At 41.4% G+C, this 22,754-nt stretch overlaps 1 protein-coding gene across 1 annotated transcript; it reads left to right on the plus strand.

Annotated features, from left to right (window-relative positions):
- The first annotated feature begins 1,155 nt into the window (after positions 1 to 1,155).
- stag2b (STAG2 cohesin complex component b) lies at positions 1,156 to 22,394 on the plus strand. Its single transcript, XM_071538406.1, has 34 exons — positions 1,156 to 1,285; positions 3,381 to 3,508; positions 3,593 to 3,674; positions 3,875 to 4,018; positions 4,158 to 4,254; positions 4,455 to 4,531; positions 4,777 to 4,981; positions 5,142 to 5,293; positions 7,147 to 7,220; positions 7,374 to 7,497; positions 7,598 to 7,696; positions 8,029 to 8,108; positions 8,321 to 8,428; positions 8,962 to 9,073; positions 9,196 to 9,313; positions 9,416 to 9,519; positions 9,684 to 9,776; positions 9,887 to 9,976; positions 10,140 to 10,343; positions 12,053 to 12,123; positions 12,278 to 12,365; positions 12,467 to 12,547; positions 12,664 to 12,756; positions 13,872 to 14,046; positions 14,528 to 14,667; positions 15,020 to 15,121; positions 15,246 to 15,394; positions 16,314 to 16,442; positions 16,675 to 16,901; positions 17,588 to 17,810; positions 18,360 to 18,467; positions 18,570 to 18,696; positions 19,216 to 19,293; positions 20,500 to 22,394. Exons 2-34 carry the CDS (start codon positions 3,465 to 3,467, stop codon positions 20,521 to 20,523), a joined length of 3,822 nt encoding a protein of 1,273 aa, XP_071394507.1. The 5' UTR covers positions 1,156 to 1,285; positions 3,381 to 3,464; the 3' UTR covers positions 20,524 to 22,394.
- The last annotated feature ends 360 nt before the right edge of the window (positions 22,395 to 22,754 follow it).

The raw sequence follows: 22,754 nt of genomic DNA on the forward strand, positions 1-22,754 counted from the left end.
CCAAATCAACCTATTTTTTTTTTTTAGAAGTAAGCTAGATTTGTAAAGAAAAAAAATATTGATGATGATGATGTGATAATCTTGCCGTGTCCTAATTAATGTTTTGTGTGCCTTGGACTTTCCTTTGAGTGACTCCATTTTTACAGAGGAAAACGTGTTTTACAAGATAGAGCCACTATTTTTTCTTCAACTGAGAGCACCTGCAGATATTAATCCTACAAATAAGACCCGAGCAACACTTAGTTTCATTGTTCTTTATCAAGAAAAATGTTGAATTATGGGAGCAACATACAAGCTATATGTAGATGTCTCCTCTGCAAATTCAAAAACCATAATAATACTTAAGAGGATACAGAGTTAACAAAATGTACTTCCACTGGCTTTTTGTTCAGCCCATATTGCAAATGGCGGGCTGTAAACCTGTCCCTATGGCCCTTTTTGATCACCTTTTGTCTTTAATCTAGACTTTGGAACAGTCAAAAGAACTTTATCTGTAACACCACACTTGTGTGCGTAAGGAGTTAAAAGTTTAGTATAATATGAGTTGGGCCGAACCATTTAATGCCTGGGAAGCCGTGTACTTGTTGCAGATGAGAATGAGCTTTATGACTGAGACAAGAGTTATAAAGTCAATATGAAATGAAATAGGGGCATGAATAACTTTCCCCAAAAAAGGAGTGAAATGACCTTATTTTAGAGATATTTCTTGAGTGATATAAATATCACTGATTAACTATGATGATCATAGTTTTAAGATGTAAAGTAGGATACTTTACATTTGGGACACCAAATACTCTGTGGAGAGTTTAGAGCAAAACTTGTATTGAAAAAAATGGCAATTGACTTCTGGGAATAATTATCGTGTCCGTCTTGCTGTTTCGTCTATTATCATAATAAAAGGGAAGGGGACAAAACACATACTATGGATATAAGAAACAACGATAGAAACCGTATGGCAAACTTTCAACGGGACAACTGAGGATCTTCAGTCTCATTTTGTTGAAAGTTGTACTCCTTGTTAATTGCCACTAGATGTCAGATCATCCACGGTGTATGTGATAGTGTCATTCTGGCCGCTAGGTGGTAGCTCTGCACCAGGATTTCCTCCCCCCAGGTCGTCGAAACAACAAACCGAACTACGGAGCAAGCGGGGTGAGAGAACGTCCGAAACCGCCTCTGACCGCGACTTTCAAACTCTTTTTACACAATTGTACTGAAATTGCGACAGAGTCTTTATAAGAATAGTAAAAGTTGGGATTCTGCCGGAACTAAATTTCACAACAAGGTAAGTTAGCTGTAAAATGGCGGAGAGCTATCTGGAAGTTAGTTGATTTGTATTTTGCTAGCTAGCTCGCTAGCCAGGCTAGCGTTGGATGAGCCCAGAGCGCGGATGTCTGCTTGAACCAAGTCGCTTTGCTAGCTCGCGGTAGATGGCTACTTCGGTTGTTAGCTAGCTAATGAACTGCATTTTTGCATAGTTGCCCAAAATGTGGTTTTCGTGACCGAAAACGGGCGTTTCATTGTTTCAAGCTGCTTATATGTACTTTATATATTTGTAAACAAAGTGTTTGTTGCTTATGCAATACATTACTGGAACTCCCGAGGCAAGATGGAGGACGCAAGGACGTGATGTTTTTTTAGGTAACGTTAGCTGTTAGCAACGCTAACTAGTGTTAGCTGTTTTCAGCTAATTACCACATATTTATTGTGGTTGCCTGCTATATCTTCGGCGAGCATTGGATATCGACTAGTTTGTGGACACTAGAGAGTTTTTCGATGTTCTTGGATACAAATGTGACTATTGTGTGACTAGCTAACATTAGCTTGCGCTAGTACAGTACAGCTTGCGTTGTTTTGTTATTATGGGCTAACTAACGTTAGTTACTGTTAGCAAGATAACGTTAGCTTGTTCCAGTTAACGCATATCCAACGCTTGTGCATTTTACGAGACTGTCACCCTTCTACTTTGGTATATCTGAAATTGTTTGTATTGTTTAATTTGCTTGCAATATCACATTATAACTAGCTGAGGTTGGGTAAAGGGACCAGAATCTTCATGGCTAGGTTGCTTAGCTAGTAGCGCTAGCTAGCACCAGCAGCGCACCGGTGTCAATTTTGACAGGCGCCGTCGAAGAGCGTAGCCTTGTCGGCGTTGTTGGTGGGAACCGAGCCGCAAATTGTGGCATCGTTTCCTAGCACAAAACCACACCGTGGGGTTCAGATATTCCAATTATCCGGGGTCGCCTAGTCTCTCAGATAGCAGTAACAAGTTTATGACACACTGTGCCGGGTTTGGCGCCACTTTTTCAGTCAACACCCCTAGAATCCTGCCGACTTGTCATGCAATATTATCACATCGTCAAGGAAGCAGACACGTTAAAAGGAAACTATTCATGTCATTAACACAGTTAATTTGAAACTTAAAATCTAATGACACAGCCACACATAGTTCACATGTTGCAAGATTGTATGAGTGGCTTTTTTTGTTGTGGATTTTTTGCTGATTGTTGTGGAAAAGGAGGTTTTATAATGGATTGATATTGATGGAGGGTTGATAAGACACTCCACGTAGTATATGTGGGTAGTATTTGCAGGATACTGTGAGTAAGAGGATGCCACGATTATCTATGATGTTTATCATGCAGTTTTTTTGAAAGTCTACCCAAGGCTTGTAACTGTTACTATAATTTCTGAATGACACACAAAGTGTGTCATCACTGTATGTACTACGACTGAAGACACACCCAGAGCGGGGACATCGGTAGGATGGGAGGAGTTTGTTTGCTTTTTCTAGTGAGCCCAGTTATGGAGTGTGTTTTATTCACTTCTTTGACTGCAGTCTGTGTAATTGAGGAATGGACATTCACATTTGTTGAATTTTGAACAAAATAAGAACCTTTGTTTTGCAAAACTAATTCTGCTCTCATTTGATCTCTGTATCTGTCCCTGATTTACACATCACAACAGTGCAATAGTTGCTCTATGGCCTACAGCTTCTTGTTGATGTTGATACTTTATTGTGATTGGTTGAGATATGTATGGGGCGGATAGGGCACTGCCATATTTGGTCATTGAGGAAGACCCTTCGCTCTGCCTTGTGTGACGTTGTCTGTGAACCAGGGGGAGAGGAGAAAGAGAGGGATCCAATGAGCATACAGCTGGGCATGACAGGAGTATTGTGTCCGCCCCCTGTTACCATGTGAAACAGTTTTTTTTCTCTCAACAGCATCAAAGGAACATTTGCTTACTACAGAGGATGTGTTGTCTGAGAACATATACATTTTTGGTGTTTGCTTTCATAGCATTATTTTTCTTGTGTTTAAAAATATAATATCCCCCTGCATATGTATCTCTCTAAATAACTCTGTATTGCATTCTAGGTCACATGCGACCTCTCCTGTCCTGTATTTTCTGAGGATCTCAAGTCAGTCCTAAGTTGAGGTTATCCAGAAGATGTTACAGAAATGATAGCAGCACCAGAAATACCGTCAGAGTTCCCCTTCCCTCAGTAAGTGGCCTCTTCCACTTTTTATGCATTATTAAGATTGAGGTTGATGTGAACTTGTGTCTGATAGTTGTTTTTGCCCACCAGGGATACAGACACCCGTTTTTCTTCAGACACAGACTTCTCTGAGGATCCTGATGGAAGGACTGCAAACCCAGCCAAAGGAAAGGTAGACACAAATGATTGACTCGCTGGCCTTGGCCTGGGTCAAGACCTCCTGGTCAAATGACACAGTGTTGGTTCTTCAATGCAATTATTTGTGTGTATGTATGTAAATGTATGCCAAAATTCACTGCAGCTTTGTCTTTCTTGAACCTTACTAGGGCCCTTACCTGTTTTATTTTTCTTCACAATTTATCTTCTTTCCAGGGAGGAAAGAAGGGGAAGAAGGCAGCAGGGGAGAAGGGTAAAGGAGGGAAGGGAGCAGGCCGGATAAATGGCCACCACCAGGAGAATGGCATGGAGAACATGATGCTGTTTGAGGTGGTGAAGCTGGGCAGGAGTGCAATGCAGGTAAATGGCGATATGTTTGAGACTGAGATTGCCTTATTGATTATATTAGCAGCCCTATTAGGAAATGATCAATTTAAAAATCCAACCTTTCTTTATTGAATTCTTATTTATTCATTTGCCTATTTTTGTAATTCTACAGTCTGTCGTTGATGACTGGATTGAGTCCTACAAACATGACAGAGATGTTGCTCTCCTAGACCTCATCAATTTCTTCATCCAGTGCTCGGGATGTAAAGGTGTGTTTAAGTCATCCTGCTGCATGGCTTGGCCCTACTGGACTGAAAGGGGAAAATGTTCGAAATTGTGTGTATTCCACAAAATCACTTGGGGACATTTTTTCATCTCTCCATACTCTTACATTTTATGTGAATCGAGGAGTTGGCCTTCTTCACCATCTACGAAATGACCTTCTGTCTAACAATTCTGTGTTTGCCAGGTGTGGTCAGCGGAGAGATGTTCCGCAACATGCAGAACTCCGAGATCATTCGACGAATGACAGAGGAGTTTGATGAGGTAATTACACTTCTTTTGGTATTATCATACTATATTCACCATTAACCTGCTCAGCGTCATTTTAATTTGGTTCCATTTAAGACGAGACAACATCACATCACAATCAGAATCTCTTTTTGCCAAATAAAACAAACGTATAGGAATTTATTGTGGTGACGTTGATGCAGGGACATATTGTAACTAACCGTAGTAGCATAACACAGTTGCATTTAATGGTGATGTCCTTTCTTCTGTGGCCTCTATAGGACAGTGGTGACTACCCTCTAACCATAGCAGGGCCTCAGTGGAAGAAGTTCAAATCGAGCTTTTGTGAGTTCATTGCGGTGCTGGTACGCCAGTGTCAGTACAGTATCATCTATGATGAATACATGATGGATACAGTCATCTCCCTCCTCACCGGACTGTCGGACTCCCAAGTCCGAGCCTTTAGACACACCTCAACACTGGCAGGTAAGATGGGGTGTGTGTGTGCAGGTGTGATTGTGTTGAATTTGAGTAATGCAGGGTTATTGAGATCTATTGGTCCTTGTACTTCCTGATACATCACACTGGATGAGGACATTTTGTTTGGGCAAACTATTTTGGTCTTACTCATTGTGTTCTCTGGCAGCCATGAAGCTGATGACGGCCCTGGTGAATGTAGCTCTGAACTTGAGCATCAACATGGACAATACCCAGCGCCAGTATGAGGCAGAGAGGAACAAAATGGTGGCCAAGAGGGCCAATGACAGGCTGGAGCTGCTCCTGCAGAAACGTAAAGAGGTGAGGCCGGCCATTTGGCGATATGCTGCTTTAGTTTTTTGTTCTTGCTTTATAGGTAGGTAGTTTATTACACACACACCGGTTTACTTTTTTTTTTCTTTGGGGGGCTAGAGTTTCCAAATGGATTGCAGTTTGACAGCAAATTGACCACATCTGTAACAATATACACAGATGTTATCAGGGTGGGAAATTAACGCCTTCCACTGGTCAAATGTGGGTGATTTTTAGCAGTGGCTGGTAAATTTGTTAGGCCCACCAGCCACTCTGGTGGGTGAACAAAGTTTGCCCAAACTGGGGAAAAGTATAACGGAGCATGTTCCCACAGTGATTCTTATGCACCGCCCTCTGTTTACGTCCGATATGCCACCTTACATCGTAGTTTTAAAACAAATCGTTCTGATATGAAAACATTTAATAGGGCAGCTTCAGCGCCCTCTACTTCAGTTTAGCTTGTCTACCCTGAGGCTAGATAAGACTGTCAAACTGGGCGCAAAATGTGGGGAGATATTGTTGGAGTTAAGAGGCCAGCAGATGCATAATAAGAGAGGCGGTGCATTGCAGTAAATGAAGGAGGTGACATCGGGCCAAAGAAAAAAAAGTGATAGTTCAGTGAGAAGTGGCGACATGATGAGCAAGACAAGGTGCGCGACTGACTGGTTTTCAAACCTTCTAGCCAAACCATGTATCGTAATTAGTCTTTAACACTGATTTTAAAAAGTGGCTAGTAAAAACTGGTTGTGACTGGTAGAATTTAAGAATCAACAGCACACAGTGGCTAGTGGATCAAAAAGTTAATTTCCCACCCTGGATGTTATCAACATGGTCCTGTATTTCTAAGGTTGTGGATTTGTTACCTATGCCTTATTGTGCAAATTTGTTCTGGGAGTTTTGCAGATTGCTGCTTTAAATCTATTGAGAAGTTTTCCATATTTTTTCCTAGGGCTGCAAGCTGACTTATAAAACAAATTTTGCCTCATGAGCACAATAAGATTGACTATTAAATATTAATTTCAAAATTAAACTACATATATCTTGTAGCTGTGCAGGTGAGAGCAACAATGGCTGTATGAAAACAAGTTATGTAGTCTATGAGCAACCACAGCCACACTCAGCTTCCGCACAGCAGTGTGCTATGTTGTGTGCTTTGTATAACATCCAAGTTATTACGTTTGGTGGCTGATGTTTAGTTTGAAAAAGTGGAAAGAAATCCAGCTAAGGTGTTTATATGCAATGCAAAGTAAGTGTGTTAACCCCAATTAAGGTAATCAAATAAAGGTGTTTACATGGCAATTTCCTTAATCGGTCAAAAAGTTAATTTCCCACCCTGGATGTTATCAAAGATCTAATTATTAGTGTGCGTGGAAATGTACTTATCGTAACAGGCATTAGCTCGGCTACTTCCTTCTGAATGCCAGTATGTTCAGGGAAATTATGAGAGGCACATGCACACAAAGGACACAGCCACCTAGCCATCGAGGCACAGAGCAATCAAAACATTATACACAAGATCAAATAATTGTGAATTATTTTATGCTGTGACCATGAATACACTCCATTTTTAGAACTGCAACACCTCTGTAGGTGTTGGACTGGCAGTGAGTATGTTAGTGCTGAGTGTAATTCAGCTAGCATTGTCAGTTTATTAGGTTATGTAACAGCAGGTCCCACTGGGCATCCATCTGCTAGTGCACTGTGCAGCCACACCACAGCATGGTGGCATAGTTGGCTGTCGCACACTGTCTTGTTATGTTAACAATGCCTCCTGGTCACCTCTTACTGTAGCAGTTCAGTCAAAAGCTTTCTGTTTGACTTAATGCATGTACTCATATATTCTGTTATGCTTTTCATTTCAGCTCCAAGAAAATCAGGATGAGATTGAAAACATGATGAATGCGATATTCAAAGGAGTGTTTGTTCACCGATATCGGTATGGCGCCACACATTGCAGATCTATTGTCGAAAAAACATGATACTGTCTGTGTTGTTGATGCTGCTATGGACAACAATTCTGATAATCAATTCTCTGATAAACAATTCTCCTGAGAAAACACTGACACTTTAATGTGTAATGTTGTGACAGTGATTCGATAGCAGAAATCAGGGCCATCTGTATAGAAGAGATTGGAGTGTGGATGAAACTCTACAGTGATGCCTTCCTCAATGACAGCTATCTGAAGTATGTGGGATGGACCATGCATGATAAGGTGGGTTACAGAGAAGTTGCTTTAGTTTTTCTCATGTAATAACAAAAGTAATTTGATGGTTTTTTTGTTTTTTTTAATGACTGTGCTTTATGTATTCCAGCAAGGCGAGGTGCGTCTGAAGTGTCTGACAGCTCTGCAGGGTCTATACTACAACAGAGAACTCAACGCAAGACTGGAACTCTTCACCAGTCGCTTCAAGGTTAGCGCCACCTGCTGGACAACTTAAACACCCAACAGCTAAACATACCGGTTCTCACACTCATACAGCACTCATACAGGGTGCCCCGGTGCCTCAGCGAGTAGAGTGCGTACCACATAAGGCTCAGTCCTTCCCGCAGCGACCCGGGTTCGAATCCAGCCCGCGGTCATTTGCTGCATGTCCTCCCCTCTCTCTCCCATACCTTCCTGTCTCTCTCTCACACTATCTGTCAATAAAGCATAAAATGCCTGAAATAAATCTTAAAAAAAAAAAAAAAAGTTACTCCTTTTCAATAATATCCTTATTCAATGTATCTTTTTCTCTTTTCACAGGATCGTATTGTCTCCATGACTCTAGACAAAGAGTATGATGTTGCAGTACAAGCAATAAAACTACTCACTCTTGTCTTGCAGTAAGTGGCTGTTTTTGATTTTAACTGATGATGACTATTGTAACACCAGCATCCATGTTCACCTCAATTCACTAGGACGTTGTCTTTCTGTTAACAGCAATTAGTTGAGCACACAGTTTTGAAGAGTTGCTCAAGCTAGATTAGGTACCTGTATGCTATCGGCAACTACTGCGTAACCTCATTTGCCCGACCCTGTGTGTTTGTCTCTGCAGTAGTACGGACGAGGTGCTGAGCCCCGAGGACTGTGAGAGTGTCTATCACCTGGTCTACTCTGCCCACAGGCCTGTCGCCATAGCAGCCGGAGAGTTCCTCTTCAAGAAGTATGTCAGACACAAATCTGACTCCTAAATCATTGAGGAGCTGTCAAATGATCATGTGATTTTTTCCATTGAACAGAGAGGCAGAGCTCAGGAAAAGGAGAGTAGAAGCAGGTTAGGAAAGAAGGAAAAAGAACAGGGAGGACAGAAGGTGAGGCTTGTATAATCAGCATGTAGAGTCACTAATCCCAGCTCTCTGGGAATGGAAGGAATGAGTGAATATTTATTTGGCATACCAGACCAACATTTGTTGAAAAAATAAGTGATCACATGCATTGATTTTGCATGCATACGTAATAACTAATTATAGTCCAGTTTTTGCATCCCTGTAAATGTTGCTCATTGTGTTCATCCTGACAATTGTTCAGTTTGGAACACTGAAGTCTGGATAGTAAGGTTGTGTAGTCAGTTCTCAGCCTAGGCTCTGAGTTTTAATTTATCTTGTCCCTCACCCCTGCTAGTAAAGACAGATTTGAGGGTTGTTTTTGTGCAAGACACTACTAGTGATTAACGTGTCTACCCCCCTACCCTCAAAGATTGTTCAGCCAGCGGGAACCTGAGGAGGAGGGTGCCCCCAAGAGGAGAGGCAGACAGAGCCCCAACGCCAACCTCATTAAGACCACTGTCTTCTTTTTCCTGGAGAGTGAGGTACACAATCTCATTCTCTCTCTAATATGCTCACACACAGGCTATCATATTTTGTGTTTTTTGGCAATATGTGAGCAATTGAATCATCCATCCTGAGTCAGCGTGCACATCTCTCTCCTTAGCTCCACGAGCATGCAGCCTACCTTGTGGACTCTCTGTGGGAATGTGGTGCAGAGCTACTGAAAGACTGGGAGTGTATGACCAGCTTACTGCTAGATGACCCGTTGCCAGGAGAGGAAGGTATGGCAGTGTTCCCTTACTAGTTTACATCACTGGCATGTGGTCCAGAGCACAGGAATGGTATGAGTGTATCCTGACAGTTCTGTCTTGTGTTGCTTGTAGCTCTTACTGACAGGCAGGAGACGGCTCTGATTGAGATCATGCTGTGCACTGTACGCCAGGCTGCTGAATGCCACCCACCTGTGGGCAGAGGCACAGGGAAGAGGGTAAGAGAGGCCAGCACACTTTCAATAGTGGAACCGAGATGGTTTTAACATGAGTACAGTTTTTGATTGCATGGGCTCATCAGCAATGTAGAAGACCGTGCATTAGATGAACCAAACTGGTTTTGAGGACAGGCATCTCGCTAACTGGCTGTGTCTATGAGCAGGTGATGACAGCCAAGGAGAAGAAGACTCAGCTGGACGACAGAACCAGGATGACAGAGCTGTTCGCTGTGTCATTGCCCCCTCTACTGGCCAAGGTACGTCACATACACTCTGCCCTTACTAGCACTTACCTTAACTTCTGTTGGCTTCTGAGGTGTGTTTATCCATCAGAAAATACAATTATGTGGGAATGTTTGTCATGCAGTATGCTGTGGATGCAGAGAAGGTGACCAACTTGTTGCAGCTGCCTCAGTTCTTTGACCTGGAAATTTACACCACAGGACGTCTGGAGAAGGTAAGAAAAAGAGACACTTCCCACTTGCCAGAAACTCCCAGGTTTTGAATTTTTAATACCAACCAGAGTGATTAGATCAGTTTAATCAGTCTGTGGCAATAATAGGTTATCATCCGTGTTGGCATTTATCACACGTCAATCTTCCTCATCTTGTCCACCCCAGCACCTCGAATCCCTGTTGCGTCAGATCAGGGAGATAGTGGAGAAGCACACAGACACTGAGGTTTTGGAGGTCTGCTCCAAGACCTACCACTCCCTCTGCAATGAGGAGTTCACCATCTTCAACAGGGTAGACATCGCTCGTTCCCAGCTGCTGGACGAGCTAGTGGACAAGTTCAACAGGCTACTGGAGGACTTTCTACAAGAGGTAAGGGCGGCAGGATCAAAAAAGGAGATCTGCATTCCTGCTTACCGATAAACATTTTGTGAACAGCTCCGCATTTTGACATCAAAGTATGCTAGTTGTTGCTGTAAAATATGCCATAAGAGGCTTGTTGTTCTAACCTAACTGATTAAAAAGCTGTGGCAGAGGCATGAAGCTGAGATGGTTGAAAATCACGTAATGTTATGTCCCTAGCTAATTGTGCTCTTGACTGTGGACTTCTGGTGCCCGCGCCCCCTCACATTCAATCCCGCTATCACTCCCCTGTCACTGGCTGGCTTCCAATACACAGCAGAGTTTTAACTCCTGTGTAAACATGGTGTTGTCGAAAGTTGAGATGGGAATCCTCTAATAAGTTAACGTATTAAACAAGGTTTTATGCGTTAAGCACTTAATCAATTACATCTTGTGGCAGTTGGCATAATGTTAGCTGGAGATGAAACCAACTGCTCAACAGCATTGATGAATGCACAGCATTGATAAATGCACTTGTTGGCTAAACTTAGCTGTTTGGCATTCACCACATGTAGTTTGTTTGGTGTGTGAGCATGATATGCTTGACCTCTAAATAAATGCACTGCAAGTCTTATTTATTCCTGCAGCCAACCAGCCAGAGTCACAGTAGAAATGAGAGTAGCCAAATGTATCTGATAACAGACAGAGAAGAGACTGTACCTACAGAAAAAGAAAATGGAGTGGTACGCCTCGTTTAGAAGAGTCAAGTAAAGCTGACAAACTGCAGTAATCCTGTGTGTGTTGGAAGAGGGGGAACTTCCAAATTGTTTAATAAAATGTTATCTGTTGTTCATACAAAGTAAAAATTAGGTAGGCCTATGTTCTATTGATTACGCCGCTATTAGTTTGCCTATTTATTCAGTTATCTGTTGAGTTTATTATTAAACTTTACACACCAGTTTATTAGCTACTGTAACCGACTACTTATTTCAGGTACATGCACACAGTGATCAATAAATGGATAATTCATCTAAAATATACTGTACGTGGTATTTTTGTAACACGCCCATATACGAGCTAAAAAAAATAGTGGGCATTATACTTGCACACTCAATGTGGCACACCAAAACTTTCTTGTTGGCAAGAAAGTTGGCAGGTCTGGATCTGACAAAACGGCGTTTATATAGGAGATAACTTAACCTAGATAACCTAAATGCAGCTCCGGAAACCTACCCATCTGATGTGCTTCTTTCTTTTTTGTCCACAATGACCTCACAAAGTCACTCCAAGGTATTTCAACAAGTTTACCAATGCATATGGAAATTTTTGTAACAATACACACATATTTTGGATTACAAAGTAAATATGGTCTCTGTTAATCGCAAGTGGAAAGGCACACTGGGTAAGCTACTGCTGCATGAGCAATTTCCAGTCATGGTTTACATTTGTTCTCCTGGCTCCTAAGCCTTGTATCAGAGGGCAATGCTTCAGTCCTGATTTCTGCCTTATCAACAGATAGCTGTGGAGGAAATTATGGAGCAATGATGCCATTGCTTTTTAGAACTACTTTGACATTGATAATCAGTGGTTTGTTCTGTCATACTGACAAATGATGGGCTTATTGGAAAGGCTGAAATCTCACCAGAGCTAGCAAAACCGACTCTGATAATGGACCAAAGGACAGTAATAAACAACTTGATCCATAGAATTTAACACTGTTGCACAATTTCTGTTTCCAGGGTGAAGATGCTGATGAAGATGATGCCTACCAGGTTCTGTCGACTCTGAAGAGGATCACAGCTTTCCACAAGTATGGGATTTTTTTTTTTCCTGCATTACCTCTTTCTATGCTTTATACCCCTCATCCCCATCTCCTGTCCCCTCTCCAGTCAGTACTGTCTTTTACGTTTGATTCTGTGTGCATGTGCCTAAAACTGACTGAGACTTTCTCCTATCCGCCCCAGTGCACATGACCTATCTCAGTGGGACCTCTTCACCAGCAACTTCAAGTTGCTCAACACGGGCATAGAGAACGGAGACATGCCTGAACAGGTTATTAAATATACATGTGCACATACACAGACATGTGTGATGTTATGTAAGCTCTAACAGATACTCACAAATTGTCTACCACTTATTTTTTGTGTGAGCAGATAGTAATCCACTCACTGCAGTGTACCCACTATGTCATCCTGTGGCACCTGGCCAAGTTATCTGAGGGTAGCTCCAGAAAGGTAAGCTCCACTAAAGCTCGCTTCGCCATCCTTTTTCTGCACAAATTTAAAGAGCACTGTATAGGTGTGAGTGTAGGTATGATGTTAAAAACTGTTCAACTCCTTTTGTAAATCAGGAGGACATGGTGACCCTGAGGAAGCAGATGAGGGCATTCTGTATGATGTGTCAGCGCTACCTCACCAACGTCAACACAGCCGTCAAAGAACAGGTATGTGGCATTAAAACTGCAACTCTACATGAGCTTCTGGTCTTCTAATAATAATAATCTTTGTTTGTATAGCACTTTTACAAAAGAGTAAATTAAAAGGATTAACATCTAAATGTGACGTTCTGGGTTCGAATCCGGCCCAGGACCTTTATTGCATGTTATCTAAACTTTGAAATAATAATAATAATAATAATGATAATAATAAGGCAAATATGCTCCCCCAAAAAAATCTTTAACAGTAGAAGCAAAAAGCAGTGTAAAGCAAAACAAGAAATGTAGACGTACAACACAAAAAGGTGGTCAAGAACAATTTGTGAAAGATCATTACATGAAGGCAAATTGATTAAAAGTGAGTTTTAAGAAGTGATTTAGAAGATGATGATAATTAACCCGCCTAATCTCTGTAGGAATGTAATTTCAAAGTCTAGGAACCCTGATTGCAATGGCCCAATCACCCCTTGTTTTCAGTCTAGATTTTCAAACATATAAAGCTCTAATCAGGCTTATGGGGTTAAAAGGTATGATATAGGGGATGGGCATTTCAAGCAAAAATACTATTTGATATTCACTGGGAACTATTGGACCATTCTTCAAAGATCAATGGGTTATGCAACGGGTGTCCCTAATGAACATGCGGCAGAATCGTTGTCATTTAGGAATGAGATCGCATAGACGTATGAATCGAGCCACTCAGTAGGGGGGGCCCTACTGAGCGTGGCCCATGGGGCGGTCGCCCCCTCTGACCCTGCGGTCGCTCCGCTTATGTGAGAGAAGGACCGGTTCGGGGCTAATCAAGCCATTTACTACTAGCAAGCTATGAAAATATACTTTTTAAGACAAGATGATAGTCGCATAAATTATTTGTTTTTTTATAATTTAATGACTATTAGAAAATTCAAAAATCATGACCCATCCCTACTATGATATAGCTTGGCGACAAATCCAGCCATGCCTCAAAAGTGATCTGATCTATTGGCTAAAACTGGGTTTGTTAAAGCATCTGCATGTAAACCTCAACTGCAAGGTGCCCTTTCGTATAGCACAGACTTGGCCACATCTTGTCCGCACACTGACTTTTACCATTTTGTCCTCATTTTTTTTCTTTTCTCCTGCAGGCATTCACCATCCTGTGTGATGTTCTGCTCATCTTCAGCCACCAGATGGTGTCCGGAGGCAGGGAGCATCTGGAGCCCCTGGTCTACTCTCCAGAGGACTCGCTGCAGTCTGAACTGCTTTCCTTCATCCTGAACCATGTCTTCATAGACCAGGATGATGACACAAACAGCACAGGTACAGTAAAGATGACTAAACAGTACATACACACACACACACATTGTTGTCATGATTCTCAACACAAGTAAAACTGCAACACCTCATCCAAGGGAATGAAGTGAAAAATCACATAACAATTAAATGATCGGTTGCAAAAAATTTGAAAGGATTCAGTGAATGACATCCCAATGTTTCTTATAGAATTTTTAGATGTTGGGGTTGGGGGTAATTTTGACTGGGTGACTTGGGTTTACTCCTGTGCTCAAGATCAATTCCAGTATGTACTGCAGTTTAAGAGTGTCTCTCATTTGGATATTTATGTCATGGTATAGGCAATTGTGCTGTAACTGAAATTGCTATTTTTTGGGGGGGCTTTTTTGGAGCTTTAGTTGTGTGTACATTTTTCTAGCAGTAGGGTGGGGGGCATGAGCAAATGTAAAGGAACTGCTATCTTTGTGCCATTCTGTGTGTCTGATGTGGGCTGTGGTTTACTCATTAGATGGGCAACAGGACGATGAGGCAGGGAAGATTGAAGCTCTGCACAAGAGGAGGAACCTGCTGGCCGCTTACTGCAAACTAATTATCTACTGTGTGGTGGAAATGAAGACTGGTGCAGACATCTTCAAACAGTACATGAGGGTAAGACTGGCTTTACTTAGATTTGTTACACTCTTGTGGGAGCCACACTTGTTGCCCACAATTTTGCAGTTTTTAAGCTTTTTTGTCATTACAATTACACTTGTACCTTATAGCCATTTTGATGATACCATGGATAAGAGCAACTCACAGGTCTCGTTTAGTGTCTTGCTCTTGGTCATTTAACCAAGCACATGTCTGTTAATGGACACATTTACTGTTGCAGGGATACAACCCTATGAAATGTTATAGAATGGTCTCTCTAAGACAGTAGACATGCAAATTAACCACTTAAAGTAAACAGATATAATTCACCATGCCTGTTTTGTTAATGTATTTTTTTTTTCCTTTACAGTATTACAATGACTATGGTGACATCATCAAGGAGACCATGAGTAAGACTCGGCAAATCGACAAGATCCAGTGTGCCAAGACGCTTATCCTCAGTCTGCAGCAGGTCAGTGTGCAGACTCGCTCTGACCTCCCTCCTAAATCGTATTGATTATTAGAGACAGTAATCCAAGTTTTAACAGTTACATTGAAATAGTTTATCTGATTTTTCACCTCTTTCCTCCTGCTAGCTGTTCAACGAAATGCTGTCTGACCTGGGTCATGGCTTCGATCGCTCCTCCTCTTCATTCTGTGGGATCAAAGAGTTGGCCCGTCGTTTCTCTCTCACCTTCGGTCTTGACCAGGTCAAAACCAGAGACGCCATTGCTATGCTGCACAAGTGAGGCTCCGCTCTGCTCTTGTTACATTGCACATGTTAGAATTTTGGCCTTGTGTTTGGGAACTGTCACGTTTGAGACAAATGACTCCTTGAATACTATGTTGCCTCTGTATGTGATGCCATGGTATATTTTCCCTGGCTTTTGGAGAGGCTTAAGTAGTAAAGCCTCACAGTGGGTTCTTCCCATTCCTACGCACTGAGAGCACGAAAACACGTTCTAGTCAAAAAAAAGGCTGTGCAAACCCACTCTGAAGCCATAATGCTATAAAAAAAATTACTGATTGAGAAGCATGTAAAGAAAATAGGAAAAGTGTGAAAGTTTTGCATTAGGGTTAGACCGATATATTAGGCCAATATTGGCCAGTCACTGTTATTTTGAATTGTCTAGTGGTCACTATATGATCGATATGCAGTTTGTTTGATTACATATTCATTGAATAATTGATCAATACTACAGTGGTTGTCTATGGCAAGGCCTTAACCAGAATTTAGTCTAAAGTGATATGATTGGATTCCACACAAGTATTCAGGAATGTTTTATTATAATCCTAATCATAATGTCCTGGGTTTCAATGAAGTTTTAGTTTAAATGTAGGATGAGTTTTAATGTTGTTTCAGAGAGTTTTCTGCCCTGCCAAGAACAACATTCTGGGGGAAACACTGAATATTTATCATTTCTGAATTTTTTTTTGGCATGAAATTAGTCAAATTTCAAGATATTTAATACTATATATATTGGCTATCAGCAGTTTCAATACAAAAATACTGGTGTCAGTTTCAACCTTCAAAAACCCATATTGGCCGAACCCCATTACATGCTGGGATTTGAATATGCAATACCCAGTTTTGATAAAACCCTGTTCAGTACTGTATGTCCATGCTCACTCTGTCTTCCTCCCTGTGTCTGTCCGTCTTTCAGGGATGGTATAGAGTTTGCGTTCAAGGAGCCTAGCCCTCAGGGAGAAGGCAGCACTCCCCTCAACCTGGCCTTCTTGGACATCCTCAGCGAGTTCTCCTCCAAGCTCATGAGACAAGACAAGAGGACTGTGTAAGTCTGTCTGCCGAGTTGACGGCCGGGAAGCTATAGTGTCTCAGCACAACAGGTGTTCGTGACAACTGGTGCAACTGGTGTTTCTCTTGTGCAAGTGTTTGGCGTGAGGTTTTTTTTCACCCTCCAGTTGGAATGTGCACCTGGTTTTGTGCGTGGTGTTTGTCTTTTGTATGCATGGTTGCGTGAGTGTGTGCCTCTTGCCTCTCTGACGCCCCCCTCTTCTCCCCAGCCACATGTACCTGGAGCGCTTCATGACGTTCCAGATGGCACTGCAGCGAGAGGATTGCTGGCTCCCCCTCATCTCCTACAGGAATTCCCTGCAGGCTGGTGGTGATGACGACACCATGTCTGTGATGAGCGGCTATTCCAGCAGAGGTTCCTCAGTCCGCTCCAAGAAGACCAAACCTCCTGCCGCTACAGCCGGAACCTCGGCAGCCAAGCGGAAGCTGCCAGAAGGTATAGGGCACATGGGAAGGAACAAAATCAAAATCATTAATAACACTTTGCGATGTTTCTTTTCTTTCCTTTTTTTTTACACCTCAAGATAATTGAGTTTATTTTGTACAGGCAGCAACATTTTAAAAAAGCCTCAGAGATCATTATGAGCTCTTCTGTTATGAGCTATATACATCCGTCATCCCCCCAGTGTCCCACACAAAGTAAAGGTCTACATGACAACTGCAGTATAGCCCAGCCATAATGTTACGAAAGCTGAGTTGGAGCCCAGATTAACCCAAATGCATCCCCACCAGCCTGGCTCAGCAGCCTAGTTGATGGGAGAAGAGATTAAACAGCAGATGGTAGGAGAGAGCCAGAAGAATCAACTGCTCCTTAACAATCACACAGGGCCACTTAAATCTGCATCTGGGCCAATGTGTGTTGTGTGTGTGTGTGCACATGATCTGTTGGTGCCAGAAGATGTCTTCAGAATAATGAATTGATGTTAAGAAATGTATATAATTTCATTGACAAGTTAGCATGATCCACTACTAGGTGGAACAAAACAGATTAAGATGGTCATTGACCAAATGACTCTTTAGCGGTCTTTACACTGGAAAATTTTGATAACCTCTGTCTTAGTGTATAAAAAGATTACACGTTTTTTAGTGCGTTTGTGTAACTCTTTGGCCCTTCCCTTCCAGAGGAGAGCAGCAGCAGCAGTGAGGTGTGGCAGCAGAGCATGCAGACCCCAGTCATGATGCCGTCCCCACACCTCACCTCCACTGCCATGCGGGACCCTAAGAGGGGCCGTGATGACAGCTTCATGGGGGTCTACCCCCTTCCTCACGACCAGCAGCAGCCCCACCAACACCCGCAGCACCATCAACAGACGCCTCAGCACCACCAGACACCCATGGATTACAAGTATGGATGCCTCACTACTGCAACCCAGGGTCCAACATTAACCTTTTCCCTCACTAGCATGTCAGAAACCCTCTGGGTCCAAGGAAATTTCCACTGTCTCCAAACAAAAAGACAAATTCTGTTTTAATTTATCATCTGTGAAGTCCTTGCATCCTAATGCTTCCTACTACTCAAGAGATTTTACAAATGTATGAAGGCTCATATCCAGGCCCATCGTTCAGTCCAGTGGATTGCTTATTCTGTGAGAATGGGATCAGAGGGCTAGAATATGAGCCAAAATACATTAGGACAGGGTTCGGCGTAATTTCCCATTTGCACGCTATTAATTTTGGGGGCAAATGCTAGCAAAATGCTTGTCCTTAGTGGGCTGCCAAGTGCTGGCCCTCTTGGGACAGTGAGTGACTAGTTTACTGGCCCAGTCTGACTTTTTAGTGGCTCCAGGCCAGTGGGCCGTCCATATTTGTTGACATTATTGTGTTATCTCCACTTAAACCACCAAACGCCTGTGGACCAAAAGCATGTCTTCCTAATATGTGTTTGTGTATTTAGTTCCCAGGTGACGTGGATGCTGGCCCAGAGACAACAGGAAGAGGCGCGCCAGCAGCAGGAAAGAGCCATGAACTATGCCAAGCTCAGGACCAATCTGCAGCATGCTATGTAAGACCCACACACATACACACACACACTTTGCACACAGTTGCCTAAGGAGCTCTCTTTTCAAGACCATTTCCATAATTTTATATTGGTTTGTTTGTGCAGTCGTCGTGGCACTGGTCTTATGGAGGAAGATGAAGAGCCCATTGTGGAGGACGTGATGATGTCATCTGAGGGTCGTATGGATGACCTGAACGAAGGCATGGATTTCGACACCATGGACATTGATCTGGTGAGATACAAATTTCACTGAATTAACTGTTTATGTTTTTGTACTTCATTCAGAATACAGTGTTATTTAACTTCAGTATGTAGTTTGTATTTTGTAAACACAAAGTGATTCTGAAAATGAAAGAGATGTTTCATATAGTGCACAAGCAAAATATTGCAGTCCTCCAGAGGTAAAAGTACCAAGTGATTCAGAAAAAAACACAGTGGCTAGTACTTTACAAAATTCACCAGCCCCTTTCACAGTTTTACCAGCCAATTTGATTTTTAGGACCCTCCAAACAATGAGTGGTTGCCTGCCAAAGCAGCTGATAGAGAAGAAAAATGTATCTAAATAATCTATGCATCGGAGCTATGAGTGTGCAACAACCTTTCTTTGTTTGAGTATATTCAGCCTTGTTGGCCTGCACCTCACAAAATACAGGTGTGTGTGTCGTCCTCTTTAGAGAAGAAAAATGAACCAGCATTTGGCTGGTGGTAATTTCCCACCCTGCTCTCAACACACTTTGTTATTCTCTTCCAGCCACCCTCTAAGAACCGTCGTGAGAGATCTGAGCTGAAGCCAGACTACTTTGACCCTGCTTCTATCATGGATGAATCGGTAAGGAATGCCGTCTCTGTCTCCATATCTAGATTTGTTTTAACTTGTAAGCTTATAAGATATCTCTAATGTTCTTGTGTTGTTTGAACTCATTCTGTCAGAAACCCTAGGGAGTAACAGCAGAACTGGGTATAGACATTCTATGCTCTCTAGGTATTGACTGAAAAATGTTAGGACGTTCTGTGCCAACTTGCAATACTTGGATTTTAACTAAATAAAAAAATATCCCTGCAGAAATCTGTTTCCTCATAGCCAAACACTTTCAGTCTTGTTGCATTCAGCTTTTACTTACTACATGACACACACCCAACTCCAGTCCAACTCAAAACAGCCTGTGCCTCAGTGCATTATTTTGAATGACTTTTCCACAGTGCTAGAAGTGAAGTGGCTGAAGATAAAGTTGTATTTTATAACAGAAGGCTGTAGCAAAGTGAAATGCAACCAATGCAATGCGATATTGAAAAAGTTGAAGTTTGCTTCAGACCGTGTCAGCATTGTTTGCAAACTCCATTTTTGTCAATATTGGCCTAGTCTGATTTAACCAGACCTCTATCCAAATATTTGTTTCACTTCTTTTTAGCCCTTTTATCTATCTAAATAGCTAATCCAGGCAAAAAAAAGCCACCCAGCCCTTTCTACCAACAATAGTCAGGCCTCCATTACTCTCTTGCTTGTGAACACTTTACACCCTGGCAGCTATTGCTGTGATGATGCAGCCACTCCAGGCAGCTCCCTGGTGGCAGCAGAGACTTCCAATTGTTTGACCTAAGTGTGTCTCCCCAAGCATCTTTAACTGCATCACAGTGCACCTCCTCAACCACAGTCTGATTCTCAGTTTGGTACTCTGTATTCAATTGAATAATTACAATGTTAGCAACTTTTAGGAATTATTGGGGAAAAAATGGAATGCATTAATTTGTAGAAGCAAATAGTTAGCTTGGCTATATGAAAAACAAATGCCTTTAAATGTTTTCATTTACACAACAATTGAGAAATTGTTGGGCATCTGTATTGAATTCAAAGTATTTTTAGTAGTAACAAAAATTTTCAAATGACACCCAGTTCTACTGAAGAGGGAAGCTAATTTCTATTTAACTATTTAACTTTTTTCTTGCAGGATGTCATATACTGAATCCTTTCTTAGTATTTGTGTGCTTGTAATTGATGATTTGTTAATTAAAGTATGTTTTTATCTGTTCCTTCTAGGTCCTTGGGGTGTCCATGTTTTAAGCTAATATTTAGACGCTGGGAGAAGAGGAGAGGCGCTTTGTATTTAAAGAGAATTTTAGATGCGAAAACAGAAGTGTTTTCTGTAAAAAAAAAAAACTAAAAAAAAAAACATTTCTGGCTTGTACTCCACGTGGACCAATGACACCCACACTCAGTGTTGCTTGCTCAGAGAGGACTTTGTTTCAAATATTTACTTTTATAATCTTGGGTAAGCTCTTCCTGTTCAGAAATAGTGTGACAGGCCACTTCCAAACCTATTAGAAATGAGACATGTCTGAAGAAAAATCCATAATAGCTTTTTGTTTTTGTTTATTTTTATTTTTTTTATTTTTTTTTTCAAATGGGGATGAATTGGTGTGTTTAACTTAAGAAACTTTTTGTTTTTTATGTCTAACCCTTTTTATAATAGTAGTAAGTAACCAGGTGTGAAGTAGTAATTTATAAACAGACTGTAGTAGCTTGCTTGTACTGTGTTAGCCAAGTGGACGGAGGTCTTTCTGTTTCTGTGCTTTTTGCGTTTTGTTTTTTTTTTGTTTTTTTTCTTTTTCATTTTTTAAGTTTCTTTCCCCCGTTGTTGGACCTGATTTGTGGTCCTGATAACCACTGGTGGTTCAGATGGTGAGATGTCAAGTAGAATCAGTCAGGATCCCTTTAGTGCTGTGAAGATTCCCAGAGAGTCCATTTGAACGCTCCACACTGTTAAGCAGTAAGTCCTGAAGCTTACCCCAAGATTTGGACCACTCCCCACCACCATCTCCCATAGAAATGTGCGTCCCCCCCCCCCCCCCCGACAGCGAGCAGAATTCTTCCCCGGTAGTGCCACTGTGTGGACTCTGGAAAAAAGCAGCGCATTTGAAGAAAATCACATCTTTTTTCTCTTGAAATCCAGCATATTAATGTTGAAATGGGTATCTCTACATTTTAAATAAAAGTTATATATGAATCGGTGCTGATTTTATAAATGTGCTTTTGGTTTTCTTATTTTCAAATTTTCAACCTTCAGTCACAAAGTTTGAGAAATGTGTAAGTAAACTTAAAAAAATGAAAGCATGTAAAGCCATGCATCAAGGAAGATTTTTAAATTTGTATTTTTATGGTTTTTCTTTGTCTTGATAATGTCTTCGGGTTTCTACCTTTTTTCCTACATGTAAATTAGTTTGGATAAAACTAATGAAAAGACTTGTGAAATTCAGCTTTAAGGTTTCTCAACATGAAAAGTCCTGTCACTAAATACTTAAATTTCAAATGTTCGAACCGAAAGCTAGACATTCAGACCCTACTGAAGGTGAAAGTTATTCAGCAGTGCTCTGGCAGCTAGACAAAGCTTAGATTTTGACACATACTTGTCATACACACAAGTTTTAATGAAATGTTTTGTCTACTGAGGTATTTCTTTGTAGTCATTCCATGCCTAAGCCTTAAACATGCTTGTGAAGGTCACCTTCTCTCACAGTAATCTTCCATGTCAGAGGATCAGTCATGTTTAAAGGTGGATAATTGGCTTCTTAGGACATGAAACATGAGGTGGTCGGATGTAATGTGATAAAGTAGATGAACAGCCTGTGTGTGTTTTGCCTAATTATTTTATGTAAGTAAAAAAGAAAATTCTTTTAAGGAAAAAGTACTGTTTATTGTTTGTTACTTACCACTACATTGGTATAAATTCTTATTAGATCATGTGTATATATACAAAATTTCAAGCTTTATTTTTTTTTTTTTTTCCCTTTCGGCCATTTCTGTGTTTTATTTTCTCTGCACTCTTACCTACACTCTGAGTTGTTGTCTATTCCCCCATCCTCTTTCACTCACTCTGTTTCTGATTTGTACTTGTCTGGAGACAGTAACTTTTGAATAAAAATCAACACATTTCATCTGTGGTAACTATTTCCTGACATCCATCGGAGAACAGTAAATGCGAATGTGCTCGTACTGCAATTGAAAAAACTCCAAATGTACTACAACTAACACAGGTTACTTAGATCCACGCTGCACCATATCCTTTTTTTCTGATTGATTCAATTAAGGGTGAAAGATAGTTCAGGAAGAGTGTCACCCAAGCGGCGGTTCCATCTGTTAAAAGCCATTGTCTGTTCATTTTATTGGCACAAGAGGGCAGTATAGTCCAAGAAGGAAAGTTGTACCTTGACTAATCTCCCTTCAGTGGCAGCAGCACTATTGCACAGTGTCAGTCATTATAATGTATGTATCTTTTTTTTTTCACTGCAGGGAAT

Source organism: Centroberyx affinis, unplaced genomic scaffold (genome assembly GCF_046629955.1).
Source record: "Centroberyx affinis isolate AG114_WGS23_722 - 3 ecotype Tasmania unplaced genomic scaffold, CSIRO-AGI_Caff_v1 ptg000196l_1, whole genome shotgun sequence".
Taxonomy (NCBI): Eukaryota; Metazoa; Chordata; class Actinopteri; order Beryciformes; family Berycidae; genus Centroberyx; species Centroberyx affinis.

Excerpts from the sequence above, each read along its gene's own strand:
- stag2b (XM_071538406.1), top strand. The coding sequence starts at position 3,465 with ATGATAGCAGCACCAGAAATACCGTCAGAGTTCCCCTTCCCTCA. Across the intron at positions 5,294-7,146 it reads TCCTGCAGAAACGTAAAGAG|CTCCAAGAAAATCAGGATGA; the intron begins GTGAGGCCGGCC and ends TTTTCATTTCAG. Across the intron at positions 7,221-7,373 it reads GTGTTTGTTCACCGATATCG|TGATTCGATAGCAGAAATCA; the intron begins GTATGGCGCCAC and ends ATGTTGTGACAG.